We start from the raw sequence: 21,724 nt of genomic DNA, 5'->3' as shown, positions 1-21,724 counted from the left end.
AGATTATATTAATTAATTAAATAACTAGAATTTGATTGATCCAATACATTTAATGATATGTGTTCAAACAGTTTAACTAAAATATCAACATTTATATCTTAACAATTGCATTCTAATAATAAACAATGCTTTTTGCCCACAACTATAAATTAGACAGAATTAGATAACCTAATAAATAGGGTATAACAATTTGCAGGGTGATAAGCCCTGCAAATTGTTATACCCTATTTATTAGGTTATCTAATTCTGTCTAATTGCATTCTAATTTACAAATATTATTTTTATATTTATTATTTAGATTGATTATCAGATTGTTTCTACTACTGTTTCTGAAAATTGTATATTATCTTTAATGAATAGATAAAATAGTCTGATTTAAGTTACACAAGATGATTCAGAATGATTTGATTGTAGAATCCCAAAAAATGTAGGATAAATTCTGATTTAACTCATATTTGAGGAAATATTACAAATCATTTCTAGACATTTTCTGTGCTTTTTATGAAGTAGCTGAACTTTATACTATCAAAATGGCATTTTTGAATGATTGAAATAATAATTATAGTATTATAGTATACATGTTGTTTTTATCTATAAAAAAAGCCAAACAAAAAGTAATTAATTGCATTATAAAAAGAAATAATGATTTTACGAAATTCATTTATCAGTTTCTATAATGTTATTGCTTAGATTATTTATTTATTTTTTGAGAAATATATCTAAGTTACACAAAAATGATCTAATTTATATTAAAAAAAATTCAGCAAAAACTATTTTTTTTCTATCACAATTTATAATAATTTCAATATTATAAAAAATTATAATATTGAAATTATTGTGTTTAAGTGTATTTATATATGTTAGTATTAGTACTTTTCCCCCATAAAACAAACTTCATAAAAATTAATACATATTAAATGTAATGCATATTAATATTTTTCTCATAAAGACTTTACAGAAAATTGTTCACGTATCAATAAGAATTATAAAATTTAAATTTTTATATAAATTTGTGTATTAATGAATAAAATAATTACATTTTAATATATTTTGATGTATTTTAGTTTATAATTTACAGGATAATCTTGAAATTTAGCATTTTTTTAAAAATTTTAAATGATTATATCAAACAACGAGCATTCAATAAAATTTGTATTGATGATAAATGAAATAAAATTGCTTTTTCCTAACATACTGCAATTTTTGAAATTATTAATTTAAATTGTTTATGTTCATGCCTGTTAATATTTTGCATATTGTTGCATGGTAAATAAAATTAATGTGACTATGTTTTATCAGTGATATAATGCTGTGTTTTATTTGTTGAATGTGTGTTTTGTTATAAAGAATCAATGTGTATTGGTATGTTTATTTTTCAGTATTAAAATATATATATATATAAGTATAAAGTGATAAATTAATTATGAATATATAAATTATTTGTATTTGATGATATATATTTGTAAATGGGATAGTGAGGTTGAAATTTTTTGTATTTTTTTATTTTTAAAATTGACATTATTGTGTAATGTTCAAATGATGCAAATTTTTGCAGTATTTTTTTTTATTTTGAAAAATATAGTTGTTAGAAAGAAAATGAAAATTTGTTAATTACAGATAATTTTATAATAATCTTAATGTTTGTTATAATTACAAATTGTTCATTTGTTTAGAAAGTAAGAAATGTTTTTTATAAATGTGCTTGTAGCATATATTTAATGAGAAAGTATGATATACTAAATTTAATAATTTATTATGTTGGTATATGTAAGAATATATATATATATAGATAATCCTCAGTATATGTGGTTTCAGTTAATGTAGGGTCCATATTCTGGTCATTGTCTCTTGTCTTTGTGAGACAGTGTTTACATCATAAACTGATGGCTGATTGGCTAAACATTTTTTTGTTTTAAGAGGTCATCACTTCACCCCAAATGTGATTCTGAATGACTTCTTTTCTCAAAGATTCTCTCATCATCAGAGACAGATAGCTGTCTTTTTTCTGTAACATCAATTTTATCATATCAAATATAGATGACTGGATTCTCCTCATGCTCTGCATTAATATTAGAGAACATTCTTTATCTTGAAACACTGTTTCCTAAGATAAAGATAACACTTTTGATCCTTTTTTTAAAGTGCCTACTTTACATTTTACTCAGGAATTCCACTGACTCAATGTTTTTATTAATGATTCGACATCAGTTATTGAGTCATAGATATGCTGTTAATCCTCTGTTACTTCCAGCCATCCATCTCAAAGTATTTTTGAAATATTCACATCTAATTTCCCCTGATCTAATTCAGAAAATAATTAATTATTTTAACTCAGTTATTAAAATCTCCATGTTTTGAGAAGACAAAATTACTCAAAACATTTTAACATTAGAATCTGTAAAACTAAAACAAAATAAAAACAAGCTTCTGTTAAAACCACATACTTTATTAGAACTCTGTACTTCCTTCAACATGTGCACTATAATTTTGTACTCTGCCTTCTTGAAAATTTTACAATTTTGTTGGTTGAAATTTTGTACTGTGTTGAATGCTCAGATAATCCAAATGTGTATAATCAACCTAATAGAATTCTGATGTAAACAGCAAAGATGAGATGTTGCAAGTTACTGGAATTGCATTTGTCTTTGGAAGACAAGTTTTTTGTCCCTCAAGTTGTTATCATTTGTCTCTAAAAGAAGAGACAAGAAATAAATGACTAGAATATGGCTCCAGGTCTTTTTCATGAGAAGTTCAACATTACCAGCTCAACAGTGCTGAACAAATTTCTTTTCCTCATTCCTGCTTCATTCATTCCTGCTTCACTCTTTCCTGCTTCACTCTTTCCTGCTTCATTCATTCCTGCTCACTCGCAACATCTCATCTTTGCTGTTAGATAGTAATATAAAGTGAACCTAGTTTTCTTCTAAAATTTAATAACATCAGTTCTGATAAGAAATGCAAAGTGATAAAACTGGACATTATTGAACAATTCAACAATAATGAAAACAAAGCCAGTATTGGAAGGGTTCTAGACTTCAATAAATTGACTGTGTGACTTACATTGAAATCAAAGGAATAAAAGAAGCAACGTGAGGTGGCATCAACTTGTTTTAGTATACAATTCAATAGAAACAGAGGTCTGGTTTTGGTAGAAATGAAAAATTTCCTATTATGTGACTTGAAGATTGAAATCAGAATGAACTTTGATCAACACAAACAATTAAATGATTAAAGTATGCAGCCTACTTTCTCCCTCAAAGCAAAATTCAAGGACGATATAACATCTTTAGCTGGCAAAGAGTGGTTCCAGAAATTTTAGGCCTAAGTAGGGATGTAAATGTGGAAAGTAAATTAAAATTGATGTGAAAAGTTGTAAGTGTGGACAATAAATCACAACTGCAGTCTTAAAAAGAATAAGAAAGGACTATAACTTTGGTTGAATGTCTAATTTTTAATGCTGGTGAAATCAGTATTTATGAAAAAATACCTTTCAGAACTTTTCTGGTAATTGACAAGAGCTTACAGTGGGGGTTTGAAGTCTCAAAAGACAGATTGATATGTTTATCAGGAGGAAACATAAAAGATGATTTTTAAATTGAAGCCCTTTCTGATTTATCACACTCAAAATCTAGAGCTTTAAAAAATTATAACTATCACTTCTTGTAATTTGGAAGATCATAAAAAGGCTTGGATCACAGCAATGTTATTTGAAAACTGGTTTAAAAGCTACTTTCCTCCAAAAGTGGAAATTATTACACAAAATCATTTAGAATTTAAAACATCTTGGTTATTGACAATGTTTAGAGATGTCCTACATCATTGAATGAGCTATGCAAAAATGTGCATATTGCTTTCTTACTTCTGAATACTTTCATCTGCTTCATCTGATGGATCAGGGTGTAATTTCAACATTTAAAGTGTATTATCTGGAAGAACTTTTGAGTAAGCATTTCAAGCTACAACAGGTGATAATTTCATTTCATTGTCTTCATTTTGAAAACATGTTAAACTTAAGCAAGATATTGAAAACAATTTAGAGTTCTGGCAAGATGTTAAGAATAACACAGTAAGGGCTTGATGGAAAAATTTCTTCCCAAGAGCAGAAGCAAGTTCAGTGACTTTGAAGGTCAAATTGACACTACTAATTAAAATGAAGAAATAAACATGATTGGAAAGAATCTTAGTTTTGGAGTAATTGATTCTCAAAACACCAAAGAATGTTTAGATTTGCATTTACAGTTACTCACTTGTATTGCACTCATGGAGATGGTTCAGTAGCATTCCTATTTTGAAAAAGAAGCTGCATCTGAAATTTGAAGAAAATGCAACTAACAAAATTTTATGTAAGGAGCCTGGGGAAAATGTTAGGGAACTTTATAACTTTTAAACAAATTATGTGTTTAGAACCGAACTCTGAAAGATCATGATAATTTGTCAAACACGTATGAAATTGTCAACAAAATGACAACTTTTACAGAAAACTCTATGAACGAAAACAGAAAGCAGCAACTGTGCAGGCAATACTTTTTAAATATTTTGCTTTTTTTTTAAATTGTTTACTTTTTCTTTTTAGACTATTTTAGTGGTTAGTCTGAACTTTCTATAGTCAATCTTTAATATTATTTTCCCTAATATGTTGCATTGTACTTTGTCTAAAATATTTAATTAATTAATTTGTCAACAAACATTTTAAAAATTTGATTTCTTCATTTTTCTGTGTTTTTATTCTGCTCAAGTGAATATAAATGTAAAAATTACAATTTCAGACAAAATCTTAATGACTTAATTCATTAATTAATTTACTTCCTGTTGATTGTTACCTTTGATAAGTGCAGTTTTGATATATGTGGTACATATGTGAAATCAATTAACCACATATATCGAGAGTTACCTGTATATAGATTTTTACGCTATATATTATTTAAATTATTGAGAGAAAAGTTCATTAAAATCAAATAATAATGTCCTACATACAAGATTTTAATACATTTGTGGAATATGAATTGTTTCATAAAGTAAAAATGTATTTATGTTAATTAAAAATTGTTTGGAAGGTTAGTAAATGAATCCGCTGTAGATGATAAAAAAGATTTAAATATTTTAAATAGTAAAATATAAGGAATAAATTATTATTTTCATTCTAACAATATTCTCCATCAATAGTTGAACAGATGAATATTGTCAAGTAAACATGAAAAATAAATTTTAATAATTGTTATTTAGTTCAGTTTAATGATGAAAAGTACCTTTCAGACATCGAAATTGTGGTTATATTATATCTTACGCTGTATTACATCTTCTATAATATGAAACCAATGTTATAATTTAATTAATTAAAATAAAAATGAAATAATTAAGAATTTAACTCTTGTTTTCTTATAAATTATATTTATTAAAAATAGTATAAATGTTAATTTTCCTACATTTTAGTATGAATACTTGCAAAAGGATTTTGCAGAGTATATTTTATATAATTAAATGTAATTGTTAGCAAATTTTAAATATAGTATTGTTTAATTAATGTAGAGATTTTGATTTAAATTATCTTAAATTAATGAGTTTGTATGTGTTATTGATATTAAATAAAAGAACTTTTTGAGATTTTTATATACATAAAATATGAAAAATTAATAAAAAATTATTTGAATAAGAGTGAAAGATTGTTATTGTAATAGAGACTATTTTATACTAATTATTTCATTGTTAAAATGTGGCATATTTGTATTATTTAAGTTAAATATTCTTGTTGTAAATATTTTATAAATAAAGGTGATAATTTTATAATCATTACAAATGATTTATACATTATATTTTTAAATTGATAGGAAAAATAATAGTAATAATAGATTAGCAGTAGGCCTTTACATTCAAAAATTTGAAGAAAATTTTGAATTTTGTGTGTGTATGTGTAAATTTTAATATTGAATTTAATATTTTGCATATTGTAAATATTATAAGTTTTATATTATAATGTATTTTTGATAATTATTAAATATGGCCTAATGACAGATGAAGAATCAAAAGAAATAAATTAGAAATTATTTTATTATAATTTAAAAAAAAAGAAAATAATGTAATATATATTTATTTTAAAAAAACTAAATGAAATTATTTAATTTCAGGTAATGTATCAAAGTATTAAAAGTTTGAAATTTTTAAAATTTGATATGAAAGAATAAATTTTACTGAAACTATTACACATTTATAAATGAAACGATTGATTATCGAAGATTAAATAATAAAGAATATTGAATAAAAAGACTTTTTATGAGACTTGAAACACAATTTTAATAAATTTTTTTCTCTGATAAATATGGAAATAAATAAATCTCTGATAAATAAGCTTTATGTAATTTAAATTATATTTTGTATATTAAAATTTGTTATATATAATTTATATAATTAATACTGTGAATTATTTAATAATAATATGAATTGTTAAATTTATCTAAACTGTTAATAGTTTTTTGATTATAATTACAATTGATTTAAAGATTATTAGCTTTTGCTGGAAATCTGCAAAAAATTTATTAAAGATTATTGTTGTTTTTGATGCCTCAAAAGTATTGTTTAAATTTTCCAAATTAAATATGAGTATTTTTTTTTTATTTATGTATACATGCATGCATGCATACATACACACACAGTTTTTGTTTGAATCCGGATTCAGAAGTAATAAAAATTCAGATAAAAATAAAAATGAACTGATTTTTATGTAAATTCTTTAATAAATTTAACATTCTATACTGGATTATTAAATGTTAATAAAATAATACTGTATATAAAATTTTATAAAATAGTTTCAACAGAATAAAATGTCATTTAATATAATTTTATAAATCTTTTGTTGTTTAATTAATTATACTTGTGCTCATAGTTAGTCTAAAGCACGGGATTGGCAAACTATGATCCATTGGCCAAATTGGGGATGGCACAGCCAATCTTATTTTAGATGGCACTACTGTCTTAAGGTTTATAGGGTTATCAAATTGCATTTTTGCTGTATGAGTAGAAGTACCTATTTAAAAAATATACCTATTTGAGTTTGCAACCTCACCTGTCAAACCTGATTTTTTTTATGATCTAGCCTATTCATAAAAAAGTTTGCTGACCTCAGGTCTAAAGCATCACTGAATAAAATTCTTTGATTCAGCAATATTTTAAATTAGATAATAATTTAAAATCCAAGCTGCAAATAATGTAAAATGTCTGAGATTTCATATATAATGACAAATCATTGTATAAAAATTTATTTGAAAATCTTTTTATCTGATAAAAGGTTAGTTTTTTTTAATGACTTGATAAAGTATATAATACCTTTGTATGTTAAATCATTGTTTTACTAGTATATGTTTGGACTATATCCAGAAGTGTCGCCAGCCAATGGGCCAGGGGGGCAAGATGATATAAATTGATAGAGGATATGAATTGTATGTAGGTAAAATAAAAATGATTCATAAAGTTTTAATCATTTACTATGTACTGGAGAAGAAGTATCTTAATTAAAACATTTTTTTTTTAACTTTCATGAAGCCTAAAAAGATTATTTTAATTAAAACTTAGCATTTCAATAATTTTTTGAATTTCTAGAGGGGCAGCTGCCCCCTCCTGTCCCCCTTGGCAATGCCTTTGACTATATCTATTAGTGAAGAACAAAGTTTTAAACTACAAGTCATATTTTTATATTTATAAAAAATGTGATATAAAGTTTATTTTTATTTAAAACAATAAAGAAGATATCTGAGTGAATTATAAAATGTACAGCATTTTGTATATAAATACTATGTTAAGAAACAGAAGATGATGACATTAAAATAGATTTCAATTCTNATTTACGAAAAAATGTGATATAAAGTTTATTTTTATTTAAAACAATAAAGAAGATATCTGAGTGAATTATAAAATGTACAGCATTTTGTATATAAATACTATGTTAAGAAACAGAAGATGATGACATTAAAATAGATTTCAATTCTAGTTATTATTTGTTACACATGGTAGTAATATTAAATATTTAATCAGACTATAACTGAAAGAAAAAGTAAATATTCTAAAATCTTTATGATGATTATAATGTGTTGTTCAGAAAGTTTCAACAAGCACCCTTATTATATATGTTCTGAATTAAAATTTATACCATTATAGATAAGTCATTTTCAGTTATTTTACAATACTTTCAAATATCAATTCATACTTCTTATTTAAGTTCAAGGGACTAGGAATGCTTATACCAGGGTCATTCTAAAAGAAAAGAATGCTTTGATCTGACAAGCTGTACAGTTCTCTCGCCATCCTCCACTGGTGTGAAAACATTTCCATGTTTTCACACCAGTCTGATGCTAACAGCGAGAGACAATGATCATTTACTGTTTACAGTGTGACTTTGAAATGTGTGACAAAATTAAAGATACCACCAAGTGTGAGGTTCATAGTGTAATACGTTTTTTGAATGCGAAAAAAGTCCATCCTATCAAAATTTACAGACAGATAATTGAGGTTTACGGTAATGTGATGAATGAAGCTTCAGTTCGAAACAAATGGTGGGGATTGTTGTCCAGAGGCATTGTGCTTCTCCAGGATAACGCACATCCGCATGCTGCTGCATTGATGAAGAACTTGCTTCAGCAGTTTAAGTGGGAAGTTTTTGAACATTCTTCTTATAGCCTGGACTAGGCTCCGAGTGATTAAAAAATTGAAGGATTTTTTTAGCCAGGAATCACTATGGAAGTGACAACGAACTGAAAGAGGCCATTAATGATTGGTTCAAGAACTTGGCAGTAACTGAGTGTGCAGAAGGCATAGAAAAGCTGATGATACTGTATGACAAATGTTTAAATTTGTATGGCAACTACGTAGAAAAATAGCTAAGGTATCATATGTGTTGTAAAATAAGTTTTGTTTCATTATCTTAAATAAAAATATCTAGAGAAATAAATGTTCTTTACTTTTAGAATAACCCTCGTATTTACCAACTTTGAAAAAATTACACGTGGTCTATGTCTAGGGTTTGGGAAGTCTCGACATTCTCAAAGTCCCGGGACACGACACAACTCACAATCAAAATCCCAGGACTTCGAATCTTCTCAGAATAAAATTAGAATCGAGTTCATTTTTGGCGAGATGTATCAATAAAAAAGCAATTTTAGTAAAAATCAACATTTATTGAACATAAAATCAATTCCTAACATTTATAACGTTAATAAAGTCTAAACAGTTCGTATGTTTAATTCTTATAATCATAGATTTATTTTTTGGCAGTGAAATCTTAAAATTATAAAACCATTTTTTATTTTGATATTATAAAACCAACTTAGTAATCATACTAATCATTAATAATCATCACCTAGTTTCTATTCATTAGTCATATAATATAATGAACTAGCAATTAGACATCTTTTCTGATTTAATAAAATAGGCATTTAAAAACATCAGAGCATTTACAGTTTGTCAGACAATCTGTTTATGATTTTTCTAATAATGCCTCCGGACAAGGAGAACACACTCTCGTTTTTAACAGATGTCAGTTTTATTGTGTTTAAAGCTTTATAAAGTAGTTTCAAACTTTCAGTACGTTTTCCAGTTTCTTCAAATAACTGGAACTCCTTTTTTTAATGCTGCTCTTGATCTTTTTGCAAAAATTTCGGATACATTTTCTTCGATGTTTTTGATTGCCTGTTCCATTTGACTTTGAAACGACTCATCGGGTTCGTTGTGTACTGTAGAGCTACTGGTAATGGGTTCAGCGTCCATTATTTCCAAATCTTGCGTTTGGATACGAGGGCTATTTTCAAAAAGTCTGTAATGCAGATCTTCCGCAAAAGCAATAAGTGCAGTTTTATTCAAATTCGAAGTAAAAAAATCTGTATTTTGCGACTGAGCTGTGGTGGCCAGTGTGCAAATATTTTAACAAACATTTAACAGAGTAAGGTTAAAAGTCACACAGCCTTGTAAATTTCCCCCACCTCCGTTATTTATTTGTAAACAGGAGGGAGAACAAAGGAAGCGTCGCTCGACTAATCCTTTGAAAATAAAATTTCGAAAATACAATTTCGATATGCGTGTCTCGAGTCTTGACCCGAATGTCCTGGGAGCCGAGACAATTAAATTTAGAAAAAGTCCCGGGATTTCGAGACAAGACGTCCCGGGACACAAACCTTGTCTATTTTGTTTTTTTATTTAGTCATTTAAAACAGATTTTTAATAATTAATAATTACTGTTTCTATAAATGTATGAAAGTGTCGATAACATTTACAATACTATAACACACACTAATAATTTTCTGAAGATCGAAAATATTTATCTGTCAAATGTTGGACATTTATAATTACCTGGAATTTAACTTTCTCGTACAATGTATGATTTAATCATATTTTGTTTTTATACATATTTAATCAGTACGTGAAAATAATAAATATTCCATAAAAATTTATTTCAATTCATTACACATCTTTAAATTGTTGTAATGCTAGAAAGTCACTGAATAAATAAACATTTATTATATCATAAATTACAAAATTATTTTATGTCTAAGATATCAGCAAAAGGAATAAAATTACTGATATTTTGAAAATATGTCTAAAATTCCTTGCAATTTTTTTTTTGAGTAATTTTTTTTTACTCAAAATATTATTATTGCTATTCATTGTCCTAAATAGTTTATAAAATCTAAATTACATAACATTATAAACAAATCTTTCCAAGTAGATAAAAAATTTATTGAATGCTTTATTTTTCTTATTAAATTAATTATAATATTTCTCTTAAAGAAAATAATTTGTTTAATTAGTATATATATTCTTATGTTAAGAAATAGCTTAAAAAATTATAAAAATTAATTGGTATAATATTATGTATGTTTTAAATGATTAAGTTTTGGATAATTTTAAAAATTTAGAATAGTATTCATTAGTTTCTGATGAAAAATTTCTCGTTTTAAAATCTTTTAAAAATTAAATTTTTTGTCTTTAGTAGTAAAATTTCTGATTTTCATAAAATTTTTTCTATTTTAGAAATTTTTGTAAATTAAAATTATTACAATGATGATTTTACAAGTATAAAGGAAATTTATTTATTTAGATAAAATTGGTGAATTTTAATATAACAATTAATTATGAATAATAAATGAAATGAGTGTTTAAATTCAAGGCCATAAATTTTATTCAAATGTTTTTTAAAAAAGTTGAAAATAGAAAATATATATATATATATATGATGTATACAGTATATATAAAATTTTTAAAAATATACTTAAATATTGGTAAACAGGTTTATAGACAATTGAAAATTCAATGTATTATTAAAAATATTATATAAGTACAATGACAAAAGCAAAAAGTACACAGTAATGAATATGTTGAACAATTGTATATATCAGAAATGTTTATAAGATTGTTTTAATAAAAGTTATTATAAAACTTAAATATTTTATTTATGACTTTGTTTTGATTTGGTATAACTAGAAAATAATGAAAATTCAATTTGAAATTATCAAATGAGATTAAAAAATAAATACTCAGCACAATTAAAAGTGATTATTTTGTAGAAAGTTTTTCTTTAGATAATTTTTGATACTTTGTACATTTTAAAATACTTAATGTTTTAATATTTTTACTCATATGAATTACCAGTGCATGACTGTTATGACAAAATTATATTATACATTAAAAATAGTTTCATAGTTTCAGATCTCTTGTTATCTTGAAACAAACTATATTGCATGCTATTTTTGGAAAGGTAATGAATTCTTTGGCATTAATGTATAAATTACAAATAACAATTTGTAAATTATGTGGTTAAATCATCACCCATATTATAACCTGCATAATTGATCAAAATTTTAATTTTTAAAATAATTTATGTAGAGAATTATACTAAAGCTTTTTAATTGGAATGATCTTAGTAGATTATGTATTTAAAATTATTTTTAATTGCTCTATTTATAATATTGTTGAAAACTTGTTGAAAATTATATATGTATTTATGTGTACATACTTAATATTATTTTTAAAAATATTTAATATTTATTGTGTAATGATGAATTTAAAAAGCTATAACATGAAGACTTGTACAGTTACTCCATCTGTAATTGCTCTCTTGTTTGTAGAATTTGTAATTGTTTAGTTCATGGTTAAATACTGGAATTGGGATATTTTAATAAATTTTTCTTTTATTTAAAGTTAATTGAAAAATTTCAGAACTTCAATTCAAGATACCAAATGGTTCAAAAAGAAGACAGAATTAATTGATCAAGAAGATGAATTGCATCATTGAGAATCTAGAAAAAAAGAAAAAAAAAAACAATTCTGTCAATGGCTAATTGTTGATCATGTCTGTAAATCTTGCAGATTTAAATTAAATTACATAAATTGTTAAACAGATGATAGATTAATTTAACAATATTTTTTTTAAGTCAATGACTTTAGAATAATACTCCCAATATGCAGCCAGAATCAACTTAATATATTATTGATAAACTGCACTAAAGTATTATTTCAATTTTGGAAATTGTTATATTAGAAATTTAAAAAAAAAAATTATTTGTAGAATTTTAACTTAGACTCAGATAATCGGACTTAACAATTATTAACAATTTTGGAATGTTTTATAACTATTTTCTATATTCAAAATTTTAATTGTGTCAAATTTTTTAAATAAGCTATTAACAGAATTGTTTAGTTAAAAAAAAGAGTTAAAAAAGTTAACTTATTTATTTAATTGGATTTCAAGTTTTTGTAGGTAGAATGAATTATATTTTATTAGATAGTAAAGTGCATGTTCAAAATTTTTACTAGAAAGTTTTGCCAATTTATATGTTTTTTTTTTATTTTTTACCATATTTCCATGCATATAAGAGTATGGGATAAAATTTATATTTAATTTAAATTACATTAGCACAGCAATACAGTGCTCTTATAAGCTAAAACAAGCTAGTACATATAAGAGCATGCTCATATTTGTTCAGAAATACAGTAAGAATACCTTAATTTCCTTTTTTAACTTAATTAGTGAAACAGTGATGCATTCACTCATTAGTTCTGAACACTAACCGTGTTCAGTATCTTATGACTGCACAGTCGCTTTTGAATAACATGTAATGTAGAACATACCTTGGTCAACCACTTCACTATAAAATAAAAAAAATCACTGTTGTGTTTCGTGCTCATATGGAGATATTTCACATAATAAGTGTTCAGTCACAAACGAATCACCTTGTATAAAAAAAAATACATATGATATTAATATTATTGTAAAATAGCTACAAATTTTCAAAAATATTTGTAGCTATTAAGTCGTTCTTGTTAAATTATTGTAATTTAAAAGGAGATCAAATTACATATATTGAAAGCTATCACTTTTAATTTCAAATATTTATATAGAACAAAAAATTTACACTTATAATATTAACTATTTTTGGTATTATAAATATATAGAAATTTACAAATACAACATATGCTGTAGAAATGTTATACTACAAATAAAAATAAATAATTTAATTCTTACAAATATTGCAATCATTTTTGCACTTTAGACTTAAAGTATGATGGTTGTTTTTATAAAATTTTGTGTCTGGTTTAAATAATTTGAGTGGTAATTCCAAATGATTCCATATTATTTTTTAAGTTAAAATTAATGTTTTTAACCTAATGCACTTCTTTTTTCTTTATTTATATTTTTATGTAAGATGACTGGAGATCAGTTTTTAATATTAAAATGTTTTTATTCATTTTATATAATTTAAAATGATTATTTTAACTTAATTATATAATTATCAAAATTGTTGTTACTTTAATTTCATTTATAAAATATTGTGTTTTAAAATCTTAATATATATAATGTCTAATTTTATTTTTTTATCTGAAGAATAATTTAAGATTTATTTATTATATTTTATTGATTTTATATAATTTTTTAAATTATTTTTAATGTTATAAAAAAAGGTAAAATTGTAAATTCTATTTATAAAGTTATTTGACCTAAAGAATTAGATTGTTTTTCTGTATATATTTAAACATATAGTACTTACATAACTATAGATTTCCTTTCATTATGAAAATGAGTGATATAAAGACATCAGTTTGTGGACCTGCTTTAAGTTCAACTCACTCTGAAGTTAATCCTGAGCAATGGGATGTTTTGGATGTAGCACAATTTCTTCGAATTAATGAATGTGGTGCCTACTGTCAAATGTTTAGCCAACAGGTAGCTTTATTTTGTATTCATGAAAAAAAAAAACTAATACTCCATGGGAAAATATTTAGAAATTAAATTTGTATATAAATATAATATAAATAAGTTCTTTTACTTTTTAATTTGTAATTGATATAAAAAAACATAATTATTAAATATGTAAACATTTTGTAAATATTGTTTAAAATTATTGCCATAATATGCTGACTATCATAATTTTTATTATATATAAAAAGTAAAATATTTTACAATATTTTAGTTTGTTTAATTCAAAATCAGTATACATTAAAATCCTGTTATTTTTTTTCCTTATAAATTTGAACTTGTTAAAAAAAATTAATTAAACATAGAATATTAATAGAATATGGATATTAATGGATTATTACATATGTGATGATATTACAAGAAAGTAATTTTATAAAAGACTTCAGTTAAAGAGCTGAGTGTACAGTATGAATTTATAAATATTAGTTTGATAAGAATATTATTATCTAATATATAATCAAGACGGGTTGATGATAATAATAATAATAATAATAAGCGCAGAGCCCAAACGGTTAGGAGTTGAAAGTTGAAATTTGCTACACATGTAGGGTACGTCACGAAAATGCACACTAAGAAGGGATTTNAGACCCATCTAAAAATTCTCTAATTAGTCTGGAAACAAGGGAACCCAATTCTTGCATTCTGTGAAAACGGGTAAGGTTGACTGTAACGTAATAATCTTTATCTTAGTTATCATTACTTTTGCCCGAGCAACGCCGGGCCCACCTGCTAGTTTTTAAATATTACTATTATCATTGTGTAGTTGTCATCTACATCTTTGATATAATAAATTGTATTGATATTAATTTGATGTCTTATTCAAAATTTTTAATAATAATTTCATATAATGTTTCCAATTGGATATGAAGAGGTTTTTATAAATTTATTGCTAATTCTATATGATTAAAAATTTTTGGAAGTATTTCAACTGTTGATTTTAATTGATAACTATGACATAATTTAAATATAGTATTTTACAAGTGAAATTGGGCTTTTACAGTATGGTATGAGGAGTTCAATTATCACATATGCCACATAAATTAAGTTTTTAAGCATGAAAAAATCTTTCCATAATTAGGTCTTTTTTACAATGAGTAAAATGCAAATCTTTACTACATTTAGTCACTGTGCACCATTTACCATTATTCTAGCAGGTCCCAAAAGGTTTTCTAACTAAATTGAGTTTTTATTTAGTTGGAAAAATTTATGACAGCCTGCTAGAATAATAGTGAACTCATTTAACATAGAGATTAACATAAAAAAATAATAATTTAGTATAAATTAATACATTATATGCAGTTTTGAACAGCCGATGTGCCAAGTATATACAGTAAAGGTGCAGTTATTTGAAATTGACAGAACTAGGCATCTTCAGACAAAATTTCAGATATTCTAGAAGCTTGTTTTTTTTTTGTTTTAGGTACAATGTCAAGCACTACACATATCAAGTTTTATGAACAAAAAATTACTATTTGCAATTACTGTATTTGAAAGAAAATAATTTGTTCAAAATCTAACTTCATGTTATGTATATTACCTGGTTTTGTTACACTGCAATTGATAGCTGACACAGTGATTTCCAGTTTCTTGGGGAGTTTAATCTCTCTGTAGTTCACTCTGTGGTATGTACAACACTACACATACATACATTTTTTAAAACTGTTTTGGATAATTGAGTTTTCACTATCATTGATGCAAATGCAGAGTGTAAACAAAGGTATACAATAATGTTCTGTTGTATTGTATTTAGTGATAGAATCATAGTACTATGCTGTGTAAACTATTAATATGTTATTGGAGGTGTTTACTTTGGTTTACACATGTTTATCAATAGACTTGATATACAATAGAGTTATTGCCAAGATAACTTCGTGAAGCATGCTTAGTGTCCTATGTGGATCTATTCTCCTTACCTCTTTTTATATGAGCTATATAATAATATTTAATTAGTCTTGATGAAAGTGATGTGATTTATTATATGCTTTGGTTATATAAGCTGTCATATACTTCCTTTTACATTTCAGTTTTAGCCTATTGATACCTACAGTATGGTTTCTTAACCATACTGTATGTACAGTACTTTACAGCAGTTATTGATCTGACAAGAATTTTGTGTTGAAAATCCTGAAGTAAACTTATAGTCAAGATTGACTTGGTCACCATCATATACAATATATTGATAATTATGTGAAGTCAAATTAAAAGTAGTATATTGCTTTTAGTATCTTTTGTGATACAGATAACTTAGATTTAATCACCTGACTCAGTATTAAGTATACCAGTTCTTCAAATTTTGATAAATTATATAAAACCTAGATCTATATTTTAGAATTTTTTTATTGTATTTAATGTTTAAGCTTTTTGAAATTGATAGTTTTGATGTTAAGATTACTTCAGAAAATAAGACTATTTACTCCTAATGCTCTAAGTACTTAATTTTAACTATAAAATTACATTTGTAAAGATTATATTTTTCCAATTATATATGAATTATATAGTTCTGAATAAAAAATTTTAATGTCCATATTCTGTTATTGTTTTATGTATAATTTTAATTGTATTTAAAAAATAAATAAATAATATATATAATGAAGAAATGCTGTTAAAAATATACAACAGTGAAAAAATTCTTAAGTTTTATTTACTGTAATATGGAAGAAAATGTTGAATATTCAGGATTTTATTGTATAAACATATATTTATTCTAAAACATTCATTATTTCAATGTATATTGCATTTTTGCATGGTGAAAATTATTTTTATTAGTGTGTTTTACAATATGAATTTTTTATATCATTATTTTTTAATGTATTATCTTTTTATATATACTTTTAGAAACTGCTTAAACTCTTGGATGAATTTGTGTTTTGTGTTTGCTATTGTATGGATATTCTAATTCATACAGAATTATATCATATTTTATATGTTTAAAAATTTTGGATTTATTGAGTCTTAAATAATCCATTTGAATTTATTATTTAATTAATTTCATTCTATTTTAGATATATTATGCAAATGCATGATAGTTGCATGATATAAAATTATTGTATTTATATAGTCTGTTTTATTCTTATTAAAATAATAATTTTTAATATTTTAATTAAAAGTCTCCTTATGGAAAAACTTTCTTGTGTCACTATAGTAATGTGATGATAATATGTTTCTGATAGTAACTCTCTTCATTTAAAAACAAATTTTATGGACGTTAATGCTATCTTAAGGCAATATCTGTATTAGTTATATATATAAAAATAGTCCCATTATTCTTCTAAAAAATACATGCTGCAAACATGAAAAATCTTTTTTGACAGCTGACTTCTGTTGTGCAAAAATTTTCAGCAGTCTATACAGTTTTGTCATTTGATGTTTGATTCAAAAATGACTTCAGACCAGACATATCTGATAAAGATAATTTTAAATGTTAATTGAATGAAAAATCTTAATATGCAAGTTTTCATTCTCTAATTGAAAAAAAGAAAGTGACTGTTGCTTTTGGCAATAACTGTTGCATGGAACATCACTCCACAAATTTCTTTGGAAATTGTGTGGAGGTTTATAATACTGTTGCAAAATTTTCATTGTTAGTTGGATTACAAAGTTTTCTAGATAGATGTTTAATATTGTTTTATCATTCTTAAATTTATGTAATTTTATAAATTCTATTTTTGTTGATAATAACTTTGAAAAAGTTTGTATATATATAATACATATAAGTAATTTTTCTCAAGTGTCAGTGAAAAATGAATATCTTTTATATATTCTTGAAATCAATATATTTTATTTTATACTGAATAAAAAAATGTAGTAGAACACAATAATATCAAATAGGTCAGAACAAAACTTATCACTACCCATATTTCTATGTAAAATTAATGTCTGAAGTATTTTGTATAAGTGTGTGTCTATGTGTGCATACAAATATTAATATATCTGTGGTTTGGAAGAATAAGGGTCATAATAATAATTAGCCCTTATTCTTACAAGCCATAGATATATAAAATCTCTTTCCTTGAACAAAAGAAGAAAAGAGTCTATTCAAAGGTCAATTCTTAGATCTGGTTTTTAAAGATGAAACAATCAATAACTTTGATCCTCTTACTATGGAAATTTCATTCTGTAATCTCATTTTTGTCTTACAACATTTATTTGCAATGCTTTAAAACTTGTTAATTTCCTTATGCTTTCTTGGTTGCTGCTATTTTACAATTTTTGCTGATTATTGAAGATATCTAAAGTTTCTGTTTAATATGCTGTACTGTTAAACTGATTTAAATTTATTCCTTCTCTATTATGTTTTATTACGTTTCAAATTCTTATAGTATATTATTGTTCTTCATTTCTTTATTCTGTTTACCTGTGATATGTTCTAGATTGGGGAGGGTCCTTATACTACTGTTACGTGTAGATTTTGAAAACATGGAGTGCTATCTCATCCATGTATGAGGGATGAAGCAGGCAAAGTCACTCCTGCTTGTAGAGCAGACTATAGCTGGGAATCTGGAGAGCTGAGACAAATGTCTCAAGAAATTTTTTATCCATATATACCTTTGACTCCTGTAATCTTTCAAGCATTGTTTTTGGGTTGATATTGTATTTACTATCTAGTCATTTTTATAAAAAGTGGATTTTATAAATATAATTTGTATGTTTGTAAAAAAAATTATTATTAAATTTTTAATGTTGCTGCATTAAAAAAAAAAATTTAAGTACAAAAAATAAAACTAAAAAGTTATTTTATTTTTTATTAATTTGTATCCTTGCAATAGATAATCTTTTCAAAACAAAAATATATGTGGGATGATCAAAAAGAAACTTCATGAAGCCATTAACGCAGACAAATACGTTGTTGCAGAAATGAAAACAATAGGATTATCTGCAAGTGATAAGATATTTTTCAACAAAACCATCCAGCTTGTTCAAGCATTTATCTCATGTATAATAAGTTTGTTCATCCCATCCTTAAAAAAATTCCTGTCCTGTTGCTATAACAAAATGATGATGACTGCATATGTATTCTTTCAAATATGAGAAAACATGAAAGTCATAAAGGGCTAGATCTAGGCTGTGTGGAACCCATTCCAATTGAAATGTCTAACAAATCCACAGTTCCAGTGTACCTTATGAAGTTGGAATTGTTACAAAGGAGACTAATACTGTGGTTAGTGTTTAGGATATTTTCTCTTAATCTCTTCCCACATTGTTAGCATGCCCTCAAAAATTGAATAACTGATCATATTTCTTTGTGAGATTATTTTGTTTTAATAGCTGCATTCAAACTGTAAAGGACTTTTAGCCTGACAATGACCATTCAACGTGAGTAAAAATATTTACTTTTGTAGATTTTTTCAGTTTCTTGCTGGATATTGGTTTTGTGTGTAATACTTATTTTTCTGACCTTGTTATTTAGTAATTCTACATTACAACTGCCCTACTTTCAAACATTATTCTAATCACTCATGTTGCCAATCTGAATGATTACTATATATGTTGAAGTAATACTCAACAGTACTTAACCTATAGACCTTGCAAAGTTATTTTTTGATCTCACATACATTTTCAATTGAAAATAATTTAGAAGCAAAATTAGGAAAGATTGCATCATTCATATATCTCACAAACTAAAGAATAAAAAAATGAATTAAGCCAAGTTGGAATAGATGAATAGATTAAAAAGAACTCTTAGATAAATTAATAACAACAGGAATTCATTTTTTTTTCAAAATACAAGACTGCAAAATGACCCATTTTCAGTAATTATACAATATTGCCAAAATTTTGTTGCAGTATTATATTGCTATTATCTTAACAGTAAGTTAATAACAATGTAAAAATGTTTAATTGCATTACTTAATTGTCTTATTTATTACATGTCTTGTTGATAAATATAGAAAAGATCAACTTCATCTTTCAAACTACACATATTCTTGGCAACTGACCTTTCTTTTTTAGGCTACTGGCCACCAAAAAGCTAAAAAGTCTTTTTAAAAACACAAAAAAATGCATCCAGTTAAAAATACAAAATTTTACAGTGGTCCCTTTTGGGCGGATTTTGTCTTTAAATACTTATTTATAATATAATTGCCATTGGATGAAAATCTACAAAATATAGAAAAGACTAGTTATTTTGATACATTGAATAACAATTATATAAATTATTGGGCTGCAAGTTTCAAATTGCAGATCTCTAGATTTCTACTGTTATCCATCTTTCCATCTTCCTTAATCTTGAGAACAGAATCAGTTAGATGAATATTGACACCAGATATGGAAAGCTTCCAATTCACTTTATATAAACTTCCAGTTTTAACTGGAAGTCACATGATTTTTTTAAAATTAATATATGATTAAAAATTGCAGCCCAGTATTGTGACAATATCATAATAATATACAACTAGCTGTTATTATGAAACATTAATAAAATTTATTAATGCTTAATAATAACCAAAATTTAATTTTGATGAAATGAATTAACTAGTTGAGAGAAAATTGCAATAGTTATTTTATAAAAGAAACATTTAGAAATTTTTTATTATTATAAAATATCAATATTCTTTGAAGTAAAAATCCATAAATTAATTATTAGCTTTATTAAATGAATCATCTTTACTTCCATTGTCCAAGACACTTTTCACTGAAAGAATTGATAAAGATGTCTTCATGTCCTGAATGAAATTTGAGTTCACAAGTTGATAAACAGGGAAGAAACCTTAATTGAATGTCTTATCTAACTCTGTTACCACATCTGCTTGTTAAAATTATTTAATACAAAAATAATCTGTTTGTGCAGATAATGCATTTCAGAACATTACTGCACTAATTGAATCCACTCTAATCAGGAAATATACAGTGGTACCTCAGTATAAGTCTTCTTTAGAATACATCCAATTTGGAATACGTCCTGTTTGGACGAAACAAATTTTGCTCGGTATATGACATAACTCAATTATACGTGCCATCAGTGAACAAGTAGCACTATCGGTGTACTAGACTAGACGTTCGCGGTGCAACGGTTTATAACTTTGTTAAATTTCTTCTGATTTTTATTCGTAAGTAAAATTTTATTATTTTTATGAGTCATGAATCGCAAAAAGGCAAATGAAAAGCAACAGAAAACTAAAAAAAATGACTAGAATTACAATGGAACTGATAAAAGAAATTGTTGAGAAATACAAAGGTGGCACGCGTGTTCGAGATTTTAACTGTTGCATACCGTATTCCGAGAACAACGATATGGACAATCGCGAAAAATAAAGACATTATTAAATCTGCTAACGTTGCAAAAGGGGTTAAATCAATTTCTAAACAGAGATCGAAGACATTAGATCATGTCGAGAAATTGCTTTTGCTTTGGATAACTGAAAAACAGTGCTGGAGACAGCGTATCGGAAGCAATTATTTGCGAGAAAGCTAAAAAGATACACGCTGATCTCACGAAAAATCAAGCAGGAACTAGCCAGGAAAGCGAGGTGTTTAAAGCCAGCCATTTTTTTT

The 21,724-nt window shown here is 25.3% G+C and overlaps 1 protein-coding gene across 7 annotated transcripts in view; it reads left to right on the top strand.

Annotated features, from left to right (window-relative positions):
* The window catches only part of LOC111638591 (MBT domain-containing protein 1-like), a 130,706-nt gene that overhangs the window by 83,263 nt on the left and 25,719 nt on the right, over positions 1-21,724 (top strand). For 6 of the 7 annotated variants that reach the window (XM_023384325.1, XM_023384322.1, XM_023384326.1 and 3 more), the window contains exon 17: positions 14,035-14,200. The exons of the other annotated variant lie outside the window; for it this stretch is intronic. In XM_023384325.1, the coding sequence (XP_023240093.1) occupies positions 14,035-14,200 (166 nt within the window). The remainder of the gene's footprint in view (positions 1-14,034; positions 14,201-21,724) is intronic. 7 annotated transcript variants of the gene reach the window in all.

This window comes from Centruroides sculpturatus, unplaced genomic scaffold (genome assembly GCF_000671375.1).
Source record: "Centruroides sculpturatus isolate CEXI.00-Female unplaced genomic scaffold, Cexi_2.0 scaffold1182, whole genome shotgun sequence".
Taxonomy (NCBI): Eukaryota; Metazoa; Arthropoda; class Arachnida; order Scorpiones; family Buthidae; genus Centruroides; species Centruroides sculpturatus.
This window is presented reverse-complemented; position numbering and strand designations above follow the sequence as displayed.